The 18798-nt window shown below is 47.5% G+C and overlaps 1 protein-coding gene across 1 annotated transcript in view; it reads right to left on the bottom strand.

The window, feature by feature from the left end:
• Positions 1 to 18798, bottom strand: part of SerT (Serotonin transporter) — a 387450-nt gene that overhangs the window by 93777 nt on the left and 274875 nt on the right. Inside the window, exon 7 of the mRNA XM_075890899.1 lies at positions 7607 to 7731. Within this exon, the coding sequence (XP_075747014.1) occupies positions 7607 to 7731 (125 nt within the window). The remainder of the gene's footprint in view (positions 1 to 7606; positions 7732 to 18798) is intronic.

The raw sequence follows: 18798 nt of genomic DNA, 5'->3' as shown, positions 1-18798 counted from the left end.
ACCACCATATGATTGTTAGAGAAGCCGTAGCGGAGCACTGCGGAAATTTTAACTGCCTGCAATTCTTGCACCCAAACCTGTGCACCCAGACCTGTACACCCAAAGTGCACCCAAACCTGTACATACGGGCCTACAGCATTTCCGCCTCCATCGAAAATGCAGCCACCGTAGCAGGGATTCATTCCCGCGACCTGCAGGTCAGCAGCCGAGCACTTTAGACACTAGTCCATAGCGGTGGGGCACGTTGTAAAAAATAAATTAGCAGATCACACAGCAAAGCAGCACAACATACACAAAGTGAATGATGTTAGAAACGCTTGCTTGGTGATGCACGGCACGCTTCTTGGTGAGAACATTTCTGTAGGAAGGCTTCTTAACGAGCCGGCGCATGATGTCCACGTCAAAGGCGGCGTTGTTGGGCATATTCTGCAGCCGAAACTCAGTGTTCGCCATGCCAATCTGAACGTTAACTACCTACCTCTTTGTGCAATACTGGCTGCTGCCATAAGTCAAATGCCTAACGCTCATGAGTGCAGACCTGGAGTGATCGGGCGTTCATGAACGGGCTTGAGAGCAGACAGGTCAGGGTACTTGGCTGAATATTGGTACCCATGCGTAACGCTCATAGTAGGAACTTGTCCCGTGCTGCCATGCCTAGAAAGTGATAAGAACGAAGTGGATGTAATCTCTAGAATCCCCCTCACCCTGCCGCCATGCCTGGTCGTTGTTTTCTCTGCTATCGACGCGGAGGACATGCACGTTCACGCGCAGGCCGACTGAACACCCCTGAAGGCACTGCGCCGTGTCGCCTTATGGCAGACAGAAATTACGTGCCTTTCTTTTTTTTTCTTCAATAACCACTACCACCCCCACCACTAAGACCCTCCTTTATTCCTCTCTCATTCACATCTACTTCTCTCCCCCTTTACCTATATCGCTTCTGGCGTTGTTGAGCTGATCTCCTGAGAGAGACAGAGTTAGAAACTTCACTTATGTTTTTTTGAAAGCAACTTAGAGGAGGCCACCATGTGGGACATTTAAACTGGCGCCTTGGGTGGTGGCGTGCCATCGGTTTAAGCATTATTAGGTTCACCGGAGAGGCTGCCTCGGGTGGCGACCGCAGAAGTGTACCCCTGACAAGACTGGTGTCAACACCGGCAGTCGCCGAACGATAAACCGCGAGCAAAAGTATGATATGTGGCGTTTCACGTCCCAAAACCACCATATCCTTATGAAAGACGCCATAGTGGAGGGCTCCGGAAGTTTTGACGACCTGGAGCTCTTTAACGTGCACCCAAGTCTGAGCACACGGGCCTACAACATTTCCGCCTCCATCGGAAATGCAGCCGCCACAGCCGGGATCCGAACCCGCGACCTGCGGGTCAGCAGCCGTGTACCTTAGTCACTAGACCACCGCGGCGGAGCACGAGCACAAGTAGGAAGCTCATAAAAAATTGCAGCAAATCTACGAGGTGCATTATGACAAGTGGGGTGAAGAGGACAGACGGACAGACAGGCGCACAGATGGACGGACGGACTGATGAACGCTTCGCCCGACTCACCATGATTTACTCCATGGATACGTCGTGATACCATTTTCAACGACATATAATTCAATGCAACTAGCTACTACGACGACTACGACGACACAAAACATATGGCCTTCGATGTAAGGAGCTTCGCCCCTAAAAGTTCCCCCACCTCCCTGAAAGGAATTATGAAAAAATGCGAATGCATTGCGTAGCGTCCATAACGGCGTTTCGCACGTGAGAACTCAGCGTTAAAATAATTAGGTTTTTTTTTACACCATGCAGCCAATGATTCCGTTCGCCCCACGTGGCGTTTTTCTGTCATGAGAACCGTGGTATGCATTTCCAACTCTAAAAGCTAGCGTGCACGGTACTTGGCGTGCATCGAGGATACCACTGACAATTTGAGGGTAGGTGAGCTAAAAAGACTACGTTCCGAAATTGCGGCGAAGCACTGATTCAAAGGGGCCGCCCATGCTTGCGGTCAAGTAGTTCCACCAGACTTTGTAGACGAACGTTGGGTTAAGGCCCCAGGTATGCAGTAGACAAGAAGTACACTCTACTGGATTTTTCGGCCAAGGTGAGACATGTTTCAAGTCTTGCTCCACCAGAGGACAACAACAGATGTGTCTCTGAAAAAGTAGACGTGCTCAGGCGAGGTAAGCCGTCCATCAGCAGTCTGCCATTAAGCAGGACAATTTTTTATCTCCGAGAGAATGAACATTGTGTTGTTCCATCGGACAAAAAAGGCGGTTTAGCGGACCTCAAGAAAGACCTGTACCCGAAAAAAGCTGTAAGTGCTCTCACATCTGTCTTCCAAAAGTGCAGTGGTATTCACATTGTTTAAGTAAAATTCAAAGCGAGAAAATTGTGCACTCAGCTTGACTTGTGTGAAGAGGCAAAAAGGATAGACACAAGTGAGAGTTTGGCCTTAGAATTGTTTTTCTCGGCAAAGACACACAAAAATAACGTGTCATTTAGGGTAATTATTTCAGGGAAGGGCTCTTGGCAACAAGCCTTAGAGTTGTTTTTGCACAAAAAGTTAAAACTCATTGCAATATTGATCCTTTTATGGTCGAAAGCTCCTTCCAGTCACAAAATTTTTCAAAGAGTACTCCCACTTAAATTTAAATGCATAGACATCCAACACTTGTATAATTCTTTTCCTCGTGATGCCTTGTACTCATTGGGAGAAGAATGTATCGTTCAGTTGGGTGACATAACTTTCCAAAGTGCAACTGGAGTTAGCGTCAGCGGTTTTCTTGATCTGCTAGCTGCCTATTGCACCTATACTTATGTAGAATTGAGTAGTGTTGCATATGAAAACAGTGGTGTGTCCATAGGATCTTCGATTGCTCCGATTCTGAGCGATCTGTTGCTAGCTAAATACTACAAGAACTTGAAAGAAGGTCTGAACCGTGACCATGTTGTGAGGATTTTCAGGTTCGTCAATAACTACCTGGTAGTTTTCAAGTGTGACTCAGCCAGCATAAGTGAGCTTTCATCAAATGTACTAGCTGCTTTTAGTGAGTACTTAAGTCCACTTGTCCTGGCATACGAAGTGCCAACAAACAATTCTATTCGCTTCTTAGATTTGAAACTCGTGTTTAGCGCAAACCACGCATGCTGCATGAATGAGCCTAGGGCTAAGAAGCCGCTTTTGCTTTTTAAATCGGCACACAGTAAGTATGTCAAGAGAGGCATAGTGAACTCTTGCTTCACAAACACCCTAGACAGATCCGGCTTTCATATGGTGAACACAAGCTGCCAGAATCAAGTGGATCGTCTAAAAGAAACTGGCTATCCGAGTTCACTTGTTTCTGTGGCAGAAAATATGAAAAAGAAGGAAAAGTCTAGAAGTGGAGAAAGTGCTGATAGCAGGGACACAGGCAAACGCGACAAAGTCACGGTGATCTCTTACATGCTCCAGTTGTCGCACCGGATAAAGAAAGTCGGCCAACACCTAGGCGTGCAGGTTGTTTTTTCAGCCCAGCACCAACTTTCCCCGCTCGCTAAACTTACATTTGCAAACATTAGGCCTAAGCATTCCTGCAGTGTGAGGCCCAATGCTCAGTTTGTCCGATGTGTCACGAATATAGTGTACAGGGTTCCGCTATCATGTAGTGCGTGCTACATTGGACAGACTGGGAGGTGCCTCAACGAGCGCCTGCGCGAACACACACACAATGTGCACAATGGCAACGAGGCCTCCTTAGCTAAGCATGTCAGCAGGCGTAGTTGCCATGCGCTGTTAAAAATACAGTTCTATTGTACAGACGCAAAGATAATCACACGCACATGATTGTTGAAGAAGAGAGAATGGCTCAAGCAGCTGACAACTGCGTGAGCATACCATCAGTTGCACTCCTGGATATGGAGCTTTAATTTCTAGCAAATAACGTATGCGTGTGATTCATCTGATATTCTGCCTCGTGCTTCGCGTATATAATGTCTCACAAATTTTTTTCAGATGCTACTTTTTCCTTTCTTTCTTCTCTTTCTTCATGGTGATCATATGTATATGCAATGCGGGATGAATAAACCTTCAGTTGATTGTCTGCTCTTGTCCTTGTGTTTTTCCCGTCCGTGTTTTCTACCGCATAAAACACTTAAATCATGTATCACTAACTGGCCCAATCGTATATTTTAATTCGGGAAAAATGCTATGATATGAACAAAACAAACAGCGTTCTCGGCTAGGTGTTAGCGTTTCACACAGGCGTCTCGAGCACATATTTCCGGGTCTTCTTGCGATGCGCCCAGCCTGCGAGCAGTCGAGACTGAGGCGTGAGCGGACGAGAAAGTGGGCGCAGGAAGGAGAGGGAGTGAACGGCGGGAGAAGGAGTGGCAAAGGACTGCCCCTACTTTCTCCTACGATCTCTCGCACCACGTGCTCCGGTTGCTAGGAGCGTCGATAAGCGCGTGTACTCGCAGATGTAGCTATGGGTGAGGGAGTGAGAGGGGAGAGCTAACACCTGTCGGCACGCAGACACCGCCGCGGCCGTCGGGGACAACGCCGAATGCTTGACATAGCCCGACTAATAATTGCGTTCGCATTTGAAAAACTGAGTAGTATAAAGCCGCCCACATCTTCTCATGAAGGGAACTTGAGTAAATGCGTCGCAGAGTGGTGGGATGTTGAGCGATTAGGTACGGTTTGAGAATGCTTTAACGTTGTTTTGTCTTTATTATTCCTATTTCTTGAATGCAGCAAAACCGTTGCCTTCAAGGAGTGCTGGGACACTTTTAGTTTGTGCCCCTGTGATGAGTGAAGAAAACGACAATGACGGAAGTGCGGGAAAAGGCGCGTGTAATGTGCGCGTGAGTGTCAGCGAATCAGCTGATGACCTGTGGTGGCCCATAGAGGTGGCGTGCCACGATTGGGCCACGGGCGACCATCACGTGGCAGTGGGCTTTGTGGCTGGGGACGAGCCGAAGCAGCGGGAGACGGGAGACAGCGGGCTGAAGCGTTGGACGCAGGCGAGCCAGGTTCCGGCCAGGGAATGCGGCCGTCCACGCTGCTGCCGTCCAACCACCAGCTGGGGCGGCATTGCCGGCACGAGTACTGCATCTCGGGGCGCGGCCTGGCCTGCTGTTCTCTTCCTTGCCGAGGGCATCGCGGATCTCGGCGAGGCGTCTCCACGGTCAGCCGTTCGACACAGCGATGAACGTGGCCTGGCTAATGGTCACGGTTGCGTCGAGCATCGCGTCTCGGTGCACGCTCTTCGCTGGACGGGCTGGCCATTCCCCGCATGGAGCATCGCGTCTCCAATGCGGGTGGACTGCTCAGTAGTCGCACCCATGCCATCAAGCGCCGGTGTCACCAGCGTGTCGCACACCGGCAGGGACGAGCGAGACGTTCTGCCGGGCGAGACGCGGGCGTGTGCACAGAGGACCACGGAGCCGGGCGAGGTCCAGGGTGGCCGAGGATCCAGGTGCCAGGGGAGTTGCTGGCTGAATCGAGGATCGCCAGCGGTGCCGAGCCGTACCGAGAAACGTGCGAAAAAGAGCTCGAGGGTGGAGGCCAGGAAGGCAGAGGAAGCGGTGCGCCACTCGAGAGGACGAGTTCCTGGGAGCGTTCCTGAGCCGGACTTGGGACCCGTACGTGTCGGACAGGTCGAGCTCCGGTGTGTCCGGTCGAGGTCGAGTCCGTCGGCCTGTACAAGATGCAAGGACGGGGCCTGCTGAACGGCTCCTGCCTGGGTGCAGTGGCTGGGGGCGGGTTCGTGGGCGAGGCCTACCGGGCGTGGTCCTCGGGAGCCGTGGCCTGACCCTGGACCTCGGGAGTTGTGACCCAGGCTGCTGGGTTGGTCGCGACGTCCGATTCAACGGCGCTGCACACGGTAGCGCATCCGTGTGCGGTCAGCCGTTCCAGCCGTGCCACCTTTGCCCTCGCGCACGTCGACGACCGCATCATGTCGGGACGACGGGGACCCAAACTGCGACGTTCCCATTCCTGGACCAGGAAGTGCACAAGACCGAGAAGAACAAGGTGTGCCTGTACAAGTAGGTGTTTACGCCGCACCTGCCGCACCCTATGCTGGCCTTCATCGAGCTGCTGCCGCTGCTTGGGGGCGTGTTCCCCGCGCAGGAGGCGCAGAGCCATTGGTTCGCGCACCTCATCAACAAGAAACTGTCACTTCCTTCTCTAGTGTGCAATATAAAGCTTCCTTTGTTCGCATCAATCGTTGATGTTAATCCTTTCTCGTCCGCTATCGACCAACATAGTGACGAACGTCCGTTAACCATCACAGCCCCTAATGGTTGAAGGTACTGTTGCTTCTATCACATCTACTCAATTCATGCTAAGCGTCAAATCAAGCGAAAAGCCATATAAAGATGCCCTTGAATGAATTCCGAACGCATGACTCAGTGCCTACTTATACGGGGTAGCCAGAGAACGGTTGCGCAGTGCAAGCAGTAGGTATTCAGGGGCGAAGTTCGTGAAGGCGTGGGTTGTGCGTGTCCCTCTCGTTAGAGTAGGCACCTCTCGTTAGAGTCCTTGGAATTTCGGCTGGATGGCGGTACTTCTTTATGACGAATAAATGAGAAGAAGATGCGAGATGTCGGTACATAAACTGTTCACTAGATGGACGGGCGAACGGATGGACATTCAGACAAACGTACATGCGGACAGATAGGACAGACAGATGGGCAGACAGACGGGCAACAGACAGACAAACGCAAATAAATATAGAAAGACGAACGGATGCACGGACCGATAGACAAATTGACGGACAGATATTTAGTGGCGCAGCTACTAGAGTTGGCTGGTGATATTTAGGAATGACCATCTGAATTTCCTGCTGAATCGCTCTGCAGATTGGATGCAGAAGTGTAGCTGACAGTTTTTCATATGTTTCCATGGAGCGAAAGCCAGGAAGGAGACCTGGCGGGGAATTCGCTCAGGCACGAACGACTTCATTGCGGTAAGCGAAGTGGTCCGGTTATCAAGTGTTGTCAAGCTCGCGATTACCAAATTTACCATTGAAAATTTGAGGTACATCCACAGACCTTGATTTTGATCAATTGGGCTGCTTGAATCAGTAGAAACCTGGGTAAAACCATCAAACATTCTTAACAGCAAACGTGATTTCGCAAACGATGATACCATCGCGAGTAGAAGCTGAGCCATCTGAGAGACATGAGCCAGCGAGATGGAACTGAGCCGACGTGACTACGCCATCTATGTTTGTAACGGGTTTCTGCCAACAAATTTAACGATAAAGATATTGGTGTGAAGATGTACCTAATCCCTGATGCCTCTTCATGTTTATAGAACGTCTTAAGTCGACGAGCATTCATTAGGCAGTACGCTTCGACATTGAGTATTAGGGCTGCATCATTAAATTGCAGAGGTAAAAGATGTTTCCCTGCATGTGTGCAATTGCTACCAAGGCTTAAATGTTCCGCACCAAATGTAGCAGTGCAACTTAGCATGTACTATTTCAGGCCCTGTGTCACGTATGCTTCAAGTGAGTACCTGCCAGACGAAGATTTATCTCACGACTTCTGCCATTCAGGTCTACTTAACCGTTGAATAGCTTGTGCAAACAAATTTCGCAGCAGTGTCTTACCATCGGTGGCAACGTCCTCGATATCCTTCTGCAGCACGTGGGCCATGTAGCCAAGGACCGAAAATATGACAAAGCCAGCCAGGAAACTTGTCAGGCAGTTGATTATACTTGTCACAAGAGCGTCCCTGTAATTAAAAGGAGTTGAATTTATAAAATGAAGCTGGGTGAACGCAGCTCCCAATAAGCCAACACATTTCATGAACATATATATTCGTTTCTCTTGAGGTAAATTTTGAATATTGAAAAGGCATGGGTAAAAGAATACGTGCTCGCAAACCTAGTTTAACCTACTTCTAAGTAGGAAATGATATAAGCACACTCAACCGGATAGCAGAAGATGCTCTCCTTATGGAGTGCATGAAAGCACGTTTCCTAACATTCTTATGAAATGTTGTTGCGCTGAAGTCGGTCATCTAAAACTTCTAACTGAACTGGCGTCAAGCATTGCAGATGGTGGCTTAGCTAGAACAAAATAAATATAACAAATGTGCCATTTTGTTCTGCAACACCCTGGGCTCTTGTTTCTTTTGCAACCTGGTTGAAATGAAAGAGCAGTGAAAATAATTGAGCTTTATCTGTAGGCGAATTCGTGTTTCAATTATCTTACTTCATTAGTAGCTTTGCGTCTGACAACACATTCTCCGGAAACCCATCCGATAATTATCAAATGCCCAGTACAATGAATGCTTAAGTTACTGAGTAGACGAACTGGCACGTCTTTCCAAACGGCCGCCCTATATAATACGACGTAGTGCTCTACGTCGGTAAATCACCGCAGAATAACGTGCCACCAAGTTTTAGTAGCGCTGACATCGCTCCTTTTGGATCACGGCCCTGTTCGCGGGAAAAAAGAAAACAGTGGGGAAGCTGCGATATTACGGTAAAGCGTAGAAAGTACGTTCTACCGCCAAAAGTTTCGCGTTACACACGCCTGCCAAGCACCCATTATACTGTAACCGCTTCGTGATTAACAAAAATAACGAAAAAATCATATTTCTAACGTTATTAGAAATCTTCAGCCTTTTCTGAACCAGAATCAGTCGTTTGGTTGTCTTAGTACAACGTGTTCCTCTCTAAATAACATATTTTACAACTTGTGTGGTGGCACGCCATGCCTCCAGTCTCACGTAGCAAGAGATTCCTTGCAGTTCAAGCATCATTGCTATATGAATTAGTTACAGTTCGCAAGTTGGATTGCATTTGGCCAATTCAAAAAAGAATTGGCCCAGAACCTTGAACAGCAAAGAATGCAGAGGCACCGAGCTTTCTGTTGGGAAGTTTTTATTTGGTAGGGGACGTCATAGTGGTGCCATCAATTGGAAGCTCCAGAACTATTATCATTTAGTCATCAAATAAATGAAGCCAGCTTGGAGTACATGCGAAAAGCTGTCCGGTGCACCTATTTTCACACGGCACCAAACAATACAAAGCAATCTCACGCCCTTTGCTTAAAGAACGTCTAAACTTGGTGTAGCTTCAACAAGGCCCAGTTGAATGGCCAACCATTACTTCAAAAGAACACCTTACCTCATGTGCTATGAAGGTTGTTTAGCCAAACTTCCTGGAACTAGCTCGTTCATAAATACATGCTAATGCCTCCATATATATAGGAAAACTCATTACCCTAACAATTCGTTGGATTGTCGTGTGGGAGCGGAACTCAAACTAACGTTTTTCTCGGGCACGAAACACTATAAATATGCATTCTTAATGCTGTGCTGACTTTTATAAATGGCAGTATAGCACGTGTCTTTTTTGAAATTTCGCCAGAGCACTGCACAGCGCAGGGCCTGCGCACCCTTGACCTGCGTCGACGGTGCTTTCAGGCGAAAAAAAAATGCTCAGCAGGCAAGACGTTTCAACACAAAAAGAAAAAAAAATATATTGGTGATTGGTATCTGGCTGGTGACTGTTGACTGGGTTCGTCGATTTGCAGTTATCTCGTACTTTTCAAAATAATGCAGGTTTTCAACTTTAAAAGCGATTACCTGAAAACTTCTGTTTTGTATTTTTTATCGCAACCACAGCTTTTAGAATTATAGATTTCAGCCAGTATTCAGTTAAGCCAATAGGAAATATGTTGAAGCAAAATAATTGTTGTGTGAGAAAATGCTCTTTTGTAATGCGACGTCTAATAGCCATTATCGAGGGATAACAGGGTACCTGAAGTAAAACTTAGCAATAAATGAACTTTAGGCTTTTCAGCGCAAAATTTGCTTTAGTAAGAAGAATGGCTCAGCATTACAATGATAACTAAAATTAACTGTAGCTCTTACAGCTATAGAGAAGGGGAACTCGGCATCGTAGTCTCGTAATTGATATAACCACCATTCTAGAAGAGCACCATCGATTATTCGAGGGCTACTTAAGATGAGAAAAATCAGACGTTGCCAAGCAAAAGTTTTCGAAATTTTGATATGATATGACAAATATTTCAAAGCATGCCACGAAGATAAATCCTAGCGTCGGCACTATGCAAATTATGGTATAAATATGTGAGGCCACTGCGAGTGCGTCTGGATATTCATTGAGGATTGAACCTTTATGCTTTGGTATACACACCAAGCGAATAAGTTGTAAATATCTTGGGGCAAATGCCTAAAATACTTTTGAAGCATTGGTCTTATTAGGCGCGGTTAATGAACTAAACACCAACAGGCAGTCTGAAAAAATTATAGCACCTGTTATTGATTGAGGCAATATCCGTAATGCAAAGAAAATTGCAAGTAATTCCGCTTGATAAACAGCTGTAAAATCAGGTAAACAAATTGAAAAAGACCGAACCGATACTGAAGATGGAGTTTCTTCTGACGGGAGGTGGCAGATAGCACGATTTGTCTTTTTTTCTTTTTACAACTTTTTTTATGCATTGCTGCTGGCTACCTCAAAGTAAGCTTCGACGAGGGCGCTTCTTTCTGATGCCCGCAGTGGTGTAGTCATGGGTTGTATAACGCAATTTTGTTGAGAGTTTGTGTCGCCAAAATTCCGCTTTTGGCGTCGGCACCGTTGGTTGTGAGGGAAAATTGAGAAAAAAGCAAAAAATAAATATAAAATTTTCGATCTCAATGAGGATTGAACCCATGCCGTTCGCGTGGTAAGCAGGTGTTGTACCACAAAAAAAAAACACAAAGCTACTGCAACGTTCCCTTCTCAAGCTTGGTTATCGCCCCGTTACACTACGTACAGCGCAAACCACGCTTACAATTTTCGAGAAGCTTTGAGGCTCCCTCAGGTCACCGGATAAAATCCCGGTGGTGGCGGCTGCATTTTAGATGGAAGCGGAAATGTTGTAGGCCCGTGTGCTCAGATTTATGTGCACGTTGAAAAACACCAGGTAGTAGGAATTTCTGAAGCCCTCCACTACGGCGTCTCTCATAATGAAATCGTGGTTTTGGAACGTTAAACCCCACAAATATATCAAGCTTCACGGCTTTAGTCGATCGCTTTGCTAAGATTACGCCTACTTCGTGCACATTACAGGTTTTCCCGGAACCTACGTCTCCGCTAATGATAACGCTAGAATATTACATGGCCAGGGTATAAATGCCGACGCACTTCACTTCTTGCCATTTGACCGACGGCTGACGTTCTGCTCGCTGCTATCAGTGCCAGTGTCCTGCTGTAATCTTACTTTCCTTTCGCCACACGTTCGGTCCAAATAAACGGTTTCATTTACGACCTGAAGTCGGCTCCCTTCGTCAACGTCATGACGCCGTGATATCTGGTGGAGGTGCTGCCTCTTTCATGTACCGCACACCCCCATCAAGCCGTAATTCCAGACCGAGCAGGAAAGGGGGCATTGACGCCAGCCCCGAGCAACGAACAAGCTGGAAGAGATGACCCGACTGTTCTGACTTGCCGTTGCAGACATGGTCGAAGGCAAAAACGTTTGGCTGCTCATGCGATGTGTTAAACAAGAACTCTTCGCAAAGCTTTCCCGCAATTCACCTACGACGATTACCGAGTTCCTCGCGGAAGGTACAACTATAGAAAAAGCGCTCGAGATGCGGACACGGTAGTGTCACCAACGCTCAATGACAACAGACTACGCCGACGTTCAAGCCCACAGAGCCGATTATCTGTGCGAGAATATCCGCGCGGTTGTGCGTGAAGAGCTGCGTAAGATGTCCCGAAACACTGCATCGAGTGTACTCGATAGCTGACATTGTTCGTGAAGAAGTCCAGCAAGCGTTGGGAATTCCCGAACTTCCAGCGCTGTTTCATCCGGAGGTCATGAACTACGTTGCTGCAGTGCGTCGTAGTGCTCCCCCAAAACGCCCACGTCAAGACACCGTGCTACCGCAGTTCTACCGCCGGACACCGCCGCCACCACCACCAAAGCCATACCACCCACTAGCAGGCTGGCGCAACACGCCGAGGAAGGCAAACGTATGGCGCACCCCCGATCACCGCCCACTCTGCTACCACCGCGGAGAAGCTGGCCACACTTAGCGCCGCTGCCAGTATGGACACATAGGACTGCGTGGCTTCGCCGTCAATGCCACCACGTCTGCAGCCAGGGGAATGGCCACGTGACATCGCCGACTACCTGGCAGGAACGCAATGGACACCACAAAGTTCTTCCCGTTCACCGTCGCCCAGCCCCTGCATGTCACCGCACCACCGGCAGTACTCTGCCCGAGCGCGGAGCCGGTCTCCTAGCCCGTCTCCAGGAAACTAAGGGCAGCAACCGATGGAGGTGCGATCGCTGTGCGACCAACTACCAAAGATACTTTGACAACGACGACACCAACCAGGCAAAGTGCTGACGACGAAACCTCTCTTACTAAAGGTGACCTGACGACGCAACATGGAAGCAGCGGATCAAGCCGACGCAACCGTGACCCGACGCCACGCGCTAACTGCAACGCGAGACGGCGAACTAGCGACCTCGACGTTCTTATCGACGGTCACAGTATGACCGCTCTCGTTGATACTGGAGCCGACTATTCCATCATCAGAGGGTCAGTCGCCACGAAGTTGAAGAAAGTTAGGACAGCTTGGGAAGGCCCTGAAGTTTGCACAGCCGGAGGTGATCTAGTGACACCGGCTGGAATCTGCGCAGCGAGAGTCACCAATAACGGCCTTACATATCCCACAGACTTCGTAGTCATACAGCGGTACTCGAGAGATGTCATATGTCATCCTTGGCATGAACTTATGCGTCCATGGTGCAGTCATCAACCTCAGAACAACGTCGATAACGTTATCCACAGAAAAATCACTACTACCGCTCACGCCATCAAGGAACCATGCCTTGAATGTACTTGAAGAACAGGTCACCATTGCACCTCACTCCAGTGTCATTATTTCAGTCGGCGCTCCGAAATCGCCAGACGGCCTCTTCGAGTTTAATGTGATGCCCGTTTGGTCTTTGCTCGGCACAGGCTACTTTTCAATGCGTTGTGGATACAGTACTGGCAAAATTGAAGTGGCAGACTTGCCTTGTGTATTTGGACAACGTCGTTGTGTTTTTCTCGAGTTTCGACGAGCACCTTCGGCACTTTGAAGCTGTACTTCAAGCCATCAAGACGTTCGGGCTCACCCTGAAGCAGATTTGCGTACGAGGAGCTCTTGCTCCTGAAACACGTGATTATCAAGTCTAGAGTCCGTCCCGATCCGCAGAAAACAGCTGCCATCACTGACTTCCCGCCACCCACTGACAAGAAGGCAGTGCGCCGATCTCTCGACTTCTGTGCCGATTACAGGCGGCTCGTCAAAAACTTTGCCAGCATCGCCGATCCACTCACTAACCTCACTAGGGCCGACAGGAACTTCAAGTGGGAAATACCGCAGAAAGATGCCTTTCGGGAATTGAAACAGCGCCTCCAGACGCCTCCGTTACTTTCCCATTTCGATAAATTCGCCGAGACAGATACTGATGCAAGTCACGTAGGTCTCGGCACCGTTCTTGTCCAAAGAGCTGATTGACTTGAAAGGGTTATTAGTTACGGCAGCTGATAACTATTCAAAGCTGAGGTCAATTATATCACAACAGAAAAGCAGTGCCTAGCCGTCATCTGGGCTGCGTCAAAATTTCGCCCCTACATTTACAGGCCCTTCAAAGTTGTGAGCGACCACCAGACCATGTCTTGGCTAGCCACTTCGAAGGACTCTTAGGGTCGCCTCACACGATGGCGCCTGAGACTTCAAGAATATGACATTACTGTCATTTACAAGTCCGGCAAGAAACACTCCGATGCCGACTGCCTTTCTCGACATTCCTTTTGCGTTCAGCGCGAATAAAGAGTTTCGTTTTCGACCTGAAGTCTGCTCCCTTCGTAAACGTCACGATGCCGTGATACTACTATGTTACTTGCAGCCACTGAAAGAAAGAACACTACATAAATCCCATGAAGTGGAAGGAGTCTCGTTAACACATTTCATTCGAGAGGTGTCACAAGAAAAACGAGTCGATTCGGCAATTTGTAGGTGCAATTGGGAGGCCGTTAAAATACGTCGAAACATGCCGGGATAGTGCAGCCATCACCACTAAAAACGCACAGGAACTTTCAAACAGCTCTAAAAATGAACAACTATGTCCATCTAGCGGAAAACATATCATGCCTTTCCAGAGGCGTTGGTGCAGCGAACAGCAAACGCTAGATAATATGCTACCATCTGTGAGGCATTGTGAGACTTTTCATGCCCCTTCAAGTAACTTCCATTTGAACGTACTTGGGGCCACATTTCGCTGTCGCGTTCGACTCTTAATGGCGAAGCTTAAGGGTCCACCAATTTTTTTCCGTACTTCGCGGGCTTTCTTTATTTCTTTATTAACAGGAAGAAATGAGCACGCAAATAGTACTTTGTTCGGAGTAGCACAGACAAGTGTCGTTCCAAAGTGCACACATCTGCTTCATTGGCATGTTGATAATTAAGGTGTACTTGTTCAGATGCATATATGATTATGAGTAAGTACCTATTTGTTCTAACAAAATATTAGAGTGGCTACTACAGTACTCGACACTATTAGCACCATGTTCGCTTAGAATAACGCAGTTCCTCTTTTTTAAAACCTTGCTGCGTGATGATCGAGACACCCCGTACAAGTGACTTGCTGTCGGAACCCTCCCCAGCATACGTTACGTGGCACAGAAGTTAGCCCTGCGTGCTGTGAATTGAGAGGTTGCTTCTTTCGCGCCGCGTAAGGAAGACTTACCTCATCGTTTCCTTTTTTTTGCAATCTGTTATATATTTTATGACGTCATTTTTATGACGAAAATACGTCAGAGGAGCCGTGATGTACCCCGGCAATACCCTTTTGTGTAAAAAGACTCCAGAAATGCTGCCCTTCCAGCTTTTGTTTCATTAATCTTGCGCAGCCTGCTGGTTTTCTACGCAATCTGTTAGTGCAACGTAGTACCCTTGACGCAAATTCTTCGGTGGAGCCACAGTGCACCCCGGCAAAATATATTCTCAGGTTGAAAATATAAGACAATTAACCTGTTTCTGAAGAGATAAGATCGGGGGACCCTTAAGCTTCGCCTTCAAGAGTTGAATGCGATATCGAAATACAGCCCCTAGTGCGCCCTTCAACCACCAAGTGCATGCTTAATCACAGCTATTGTTACACACACACACACACACACACACACACACACACACACACACACACACACACACACACACACACACACACACACACACTCACACACACACACACACACACACACACACACACGCACACATACACACACACACACACACACACACACACACACACACACACCCTGTAGGTTGTACCAGCGTGCGCACGCGAGTGCTGCATGTAGTTTTTATCTAAAGCAACAGTCGCATGGCCTCCTAGCACGCAGTAAGATAAGAGAGGCGCGCTGACTCTACTCGTCTGGATGAGACACATTTTCCAAAGCCGCTTCATGCTCGGTGGTTCGTCGGCCAGTTGGCGCTACGAATCAAGGCAAGCGTTCAGTTCGTACAGTTGAGTTCAGTTCGCACTGGCACGGTGGATGGACGTGTTTTTGAGCGCTCCTGATCGACTGGGCAGACAAGTGGTTTTGCATGTTTCGAGCCTTTTTTTATAATTATTAAGGCAGCAGTTAAAACTTTTGTGACCGCTATTACAATGTACGGCTTTTTTGGTGGTCAGTCACGAGGTAATTAATAGTTTGTGTGTGTGTTTGTTTTTGTTTTTTCTTTTGTCACCGCGTGTGGGAGGTACACGTACACCGAACACGCAAATTTTTGTTGTAGAGTTTAGATGTTTTTTTCTTAGGGCAGATTTGGTCGTGTGCCGTGTTTTGTAATTATCAAGTAGGACAATTCATAAAGACGACTGGTGTCAAAAAGGCATGATTAAAAAAGTGTAAAATGTTCAGGATGCGGGGTGTGTTTGAAAATGAACACTAGTGCAGATGCGAGGGGAGAGAACGCTGACGACAAGTGTAGGATATGTGCGGTCGGGGAAAAAATTGAGAAAATGATGGTTGTCTAAAGTGAACTGCTGATGAGAATCACCGAGCAGGAGAGTACGTGCGCAACAGAGCAAGAGAAAACGAGGGCTATGAGAGAAAGACTCAAGTCCTCTAAGGGGGCACTAGCGAAGGTGAGCAAACGAGAGGCCGACGGGGAGAACGGTGGGGGCACCGGCAACCAACACGGTGGAGAAAACAGAGCAAGCAAGTTCGGACAAAGCAGGTTCAGCTAGTTCAACGGTCGCAAGACTCAGCTTCAGCGAAGTAGTGGTGGGGCTGGGAGGAGACAAAGCAGCCGGTATCGCAGGTGTAAATAACCCGAAGGTGTAGGACACTACAGCTGAAAAGTCACAGCACGTGATAATCGCCGGGTACTTGAATTTAAGTCATTGCGCAGAAGCAATCAAAGAGAGGGTAAGAGGTGACAAGAGGGTTGCAGTAGGGACAATAACAGGACGCAAGCTGGAAGCAGTCATCAGGCAAGCGACGCAGAACTAAAAACTACAGCTGATGGACGAAATCTCGTGATAAATGTAGGTGGTTTAAATGATTACTCAAATGAAGATACGACAACACTAGCGACCACATTGGCGAAAGGGTTCGATGGCATGCGTGCCACTTCTTTTTAGGTACAGGAAGTGATATGCATGATACCGGAAGTACAGGTGCGTGACAGCAACCTGCAAAGAGCAGTTGTCATCGCAAACAAAAAACCTATGGTGGATGAGTCGAGAGAAAGGCTTTGAGGTGGTGGAATCGAACAGAGAGGTGCATAGGCAGGGTGGTCTTCAATGAGACAGAGTTCACTTCGATTGAAGGCTAGGTCTTCAGCTGGGTAGGCGACTTGCAAGACGCGCAGTAGCTTTTTGGGGGGCACGCGCGCCCTTCCAGGTGCAGCATAGCTAGTAGCAAGGAAAACAACCAGGATGACTCTTTGACAGGTATTATAGACAGATACACTTCCAAAGTGGACCATATATACAAGACACGTAGAGTCCGGGAAAGAAATCGACTTAGCCGTGAGGGCGGAGCCAATTCCGACGTATGGTATACTTACATGCAGGGTGGCAGGAATAGGTTGAAAAGGGAAGAGATGAAAGAACATCTAAGGGAGGAGAAGCCGATTGTGTACGGTTTTGTAGAAACACATCTTAGGAACATGGAACAACCTCCTAACAATCTGGACTATGCGTGGGGATATTGTAATAGAACAGAAGGCAGCAGTAAGGCTGGTGGTATTGGGGCATTCACTCATAAAAGTACACACTGACAAAGGGTCAAGCAGAAGTGCAGAGAACATTTATGGCTAAAAGGGAAAGTGGCAGGGCAAATGACGCTCCTGGGTTTTGTATACTTGTAGTCAGAGGCAAAAGCCAGAGAGGAAAACTAACAAATGGTGGAATGCATAGAAAATAAGATTAACGAACTAGAAGAAGAGTTCAATGTATATATATCAGGATATATGAATGCGCACGTGGAATATATGGATGTATATACTGACGCAACATTCAGAATGCTAATTGATATGTGTGAAAGGCATGATTTATTTATTTGCAACAGCACCAAGAAATATGAAGCGCTGATAACATGGGAGGTGGAAAGGCTGCAGTCGATGTAGATTACGAAATATTGTCACATAGGCTGTATGATCGGCTAAGAGTAAGGAACACAAATGAATATGGGTCCAGAAGCTTAGGTAGTGATCATAAATGTATCAAGAGGAGTTTTGGAAGAGAAATGAAGTTGGAAAGGCGGCATTACGCGCAGCCACACGGTAGTATATATGCAGAAGGGCAAAAAGAATGAGCAACGAAACATATTGAGAGAACAATCACCGTGAATACTGAAACAGAGTTGACGTACACAAATATGACTCAATTTTTCAGTTATCGCTAGCTAAGATACGAGTAAAATCAACCAGAAAAAGCACACACAAACCCAAGAGCTGGTGGGATGAGGAAGTTAAGGGAGCCATAGTAAGACGTCAGGAAGCCTCCAGGGAGCACATGTATGCTAACTACTACTACTAAACAGAGGGGTGAACCGAAACATTGTGTCTAAAGAAAATGGGATAACTTTTTGAGCTGCAAAAGGGACGCCTCTGATTTGATCAGGGAAAAGATTTGAAGAAAGGGCGCCCAATGGATGGTGGATATGAAAAAAGGATAGAAAGGCAGCTGTAAAGTTTTGGAACTATCTCAATGCTATGAGTAATAAAACAAGTGTAAAAGAAAGGTTTAAAACTACAGTTCAGGGGTTCAGACTAGAAAGGGATGAGGCAATAGAATATATAAAAGCAATGATGGCAGAAAAATTTAAACGCCAAGAAAGCGCTGCGTGTACCGTACCAGATAAGGATGGACCAATCAGCTCAGTGGCTCCACTGTGGCGACGAGAGTGGGAAAGGGCAGAGAAAAGAGTTCCTAATAGCACATCAAAATGCCCTGATGGCATCTCAATCAAGCTAATAAAGAAACTAGGACCAAACTCTAAGCAAACGTTAAGAGAGGCAGCGAGCAAAGCAATATTTGATGGTGAAGCTCCCTATGGGTGAAACCTTAGCACCAATAGCATGATCTATTTAGCAAATGGGGATAAAGCCGATATAAACAACTACTGTCCTATAACAGTGACATCACTAGTTTACGGGCTGGTGATACATATAGTAAAGGAAAGACTACATACATGGGTGGAGAGTGAGAGAGTGCTGGGAGAACAACTAGAACTACAAAATGGGTCCCGGAAACAAAGGAGGTT

This window comes from Rhipicephalus microplus, chromosome 3 (genome assembly GCF_043290135.1).
Source record: "Rhipicephalus microplus isolate Deutch F79 chromosome 3, USDA_Rmic, whole genome shotgun sequence".
Taxonomy (NCBI): Eukaryota; Metazoa; Arthropoda; class Arachnida; order Ixodida; family Ixodidae; genus Rhipicephalus; species Rhipicephalus microplus.
Note: the sequence above shows the minus strand (reverse complement) of the source record. Positions and strands in the feature narration are given on the sequence as shown.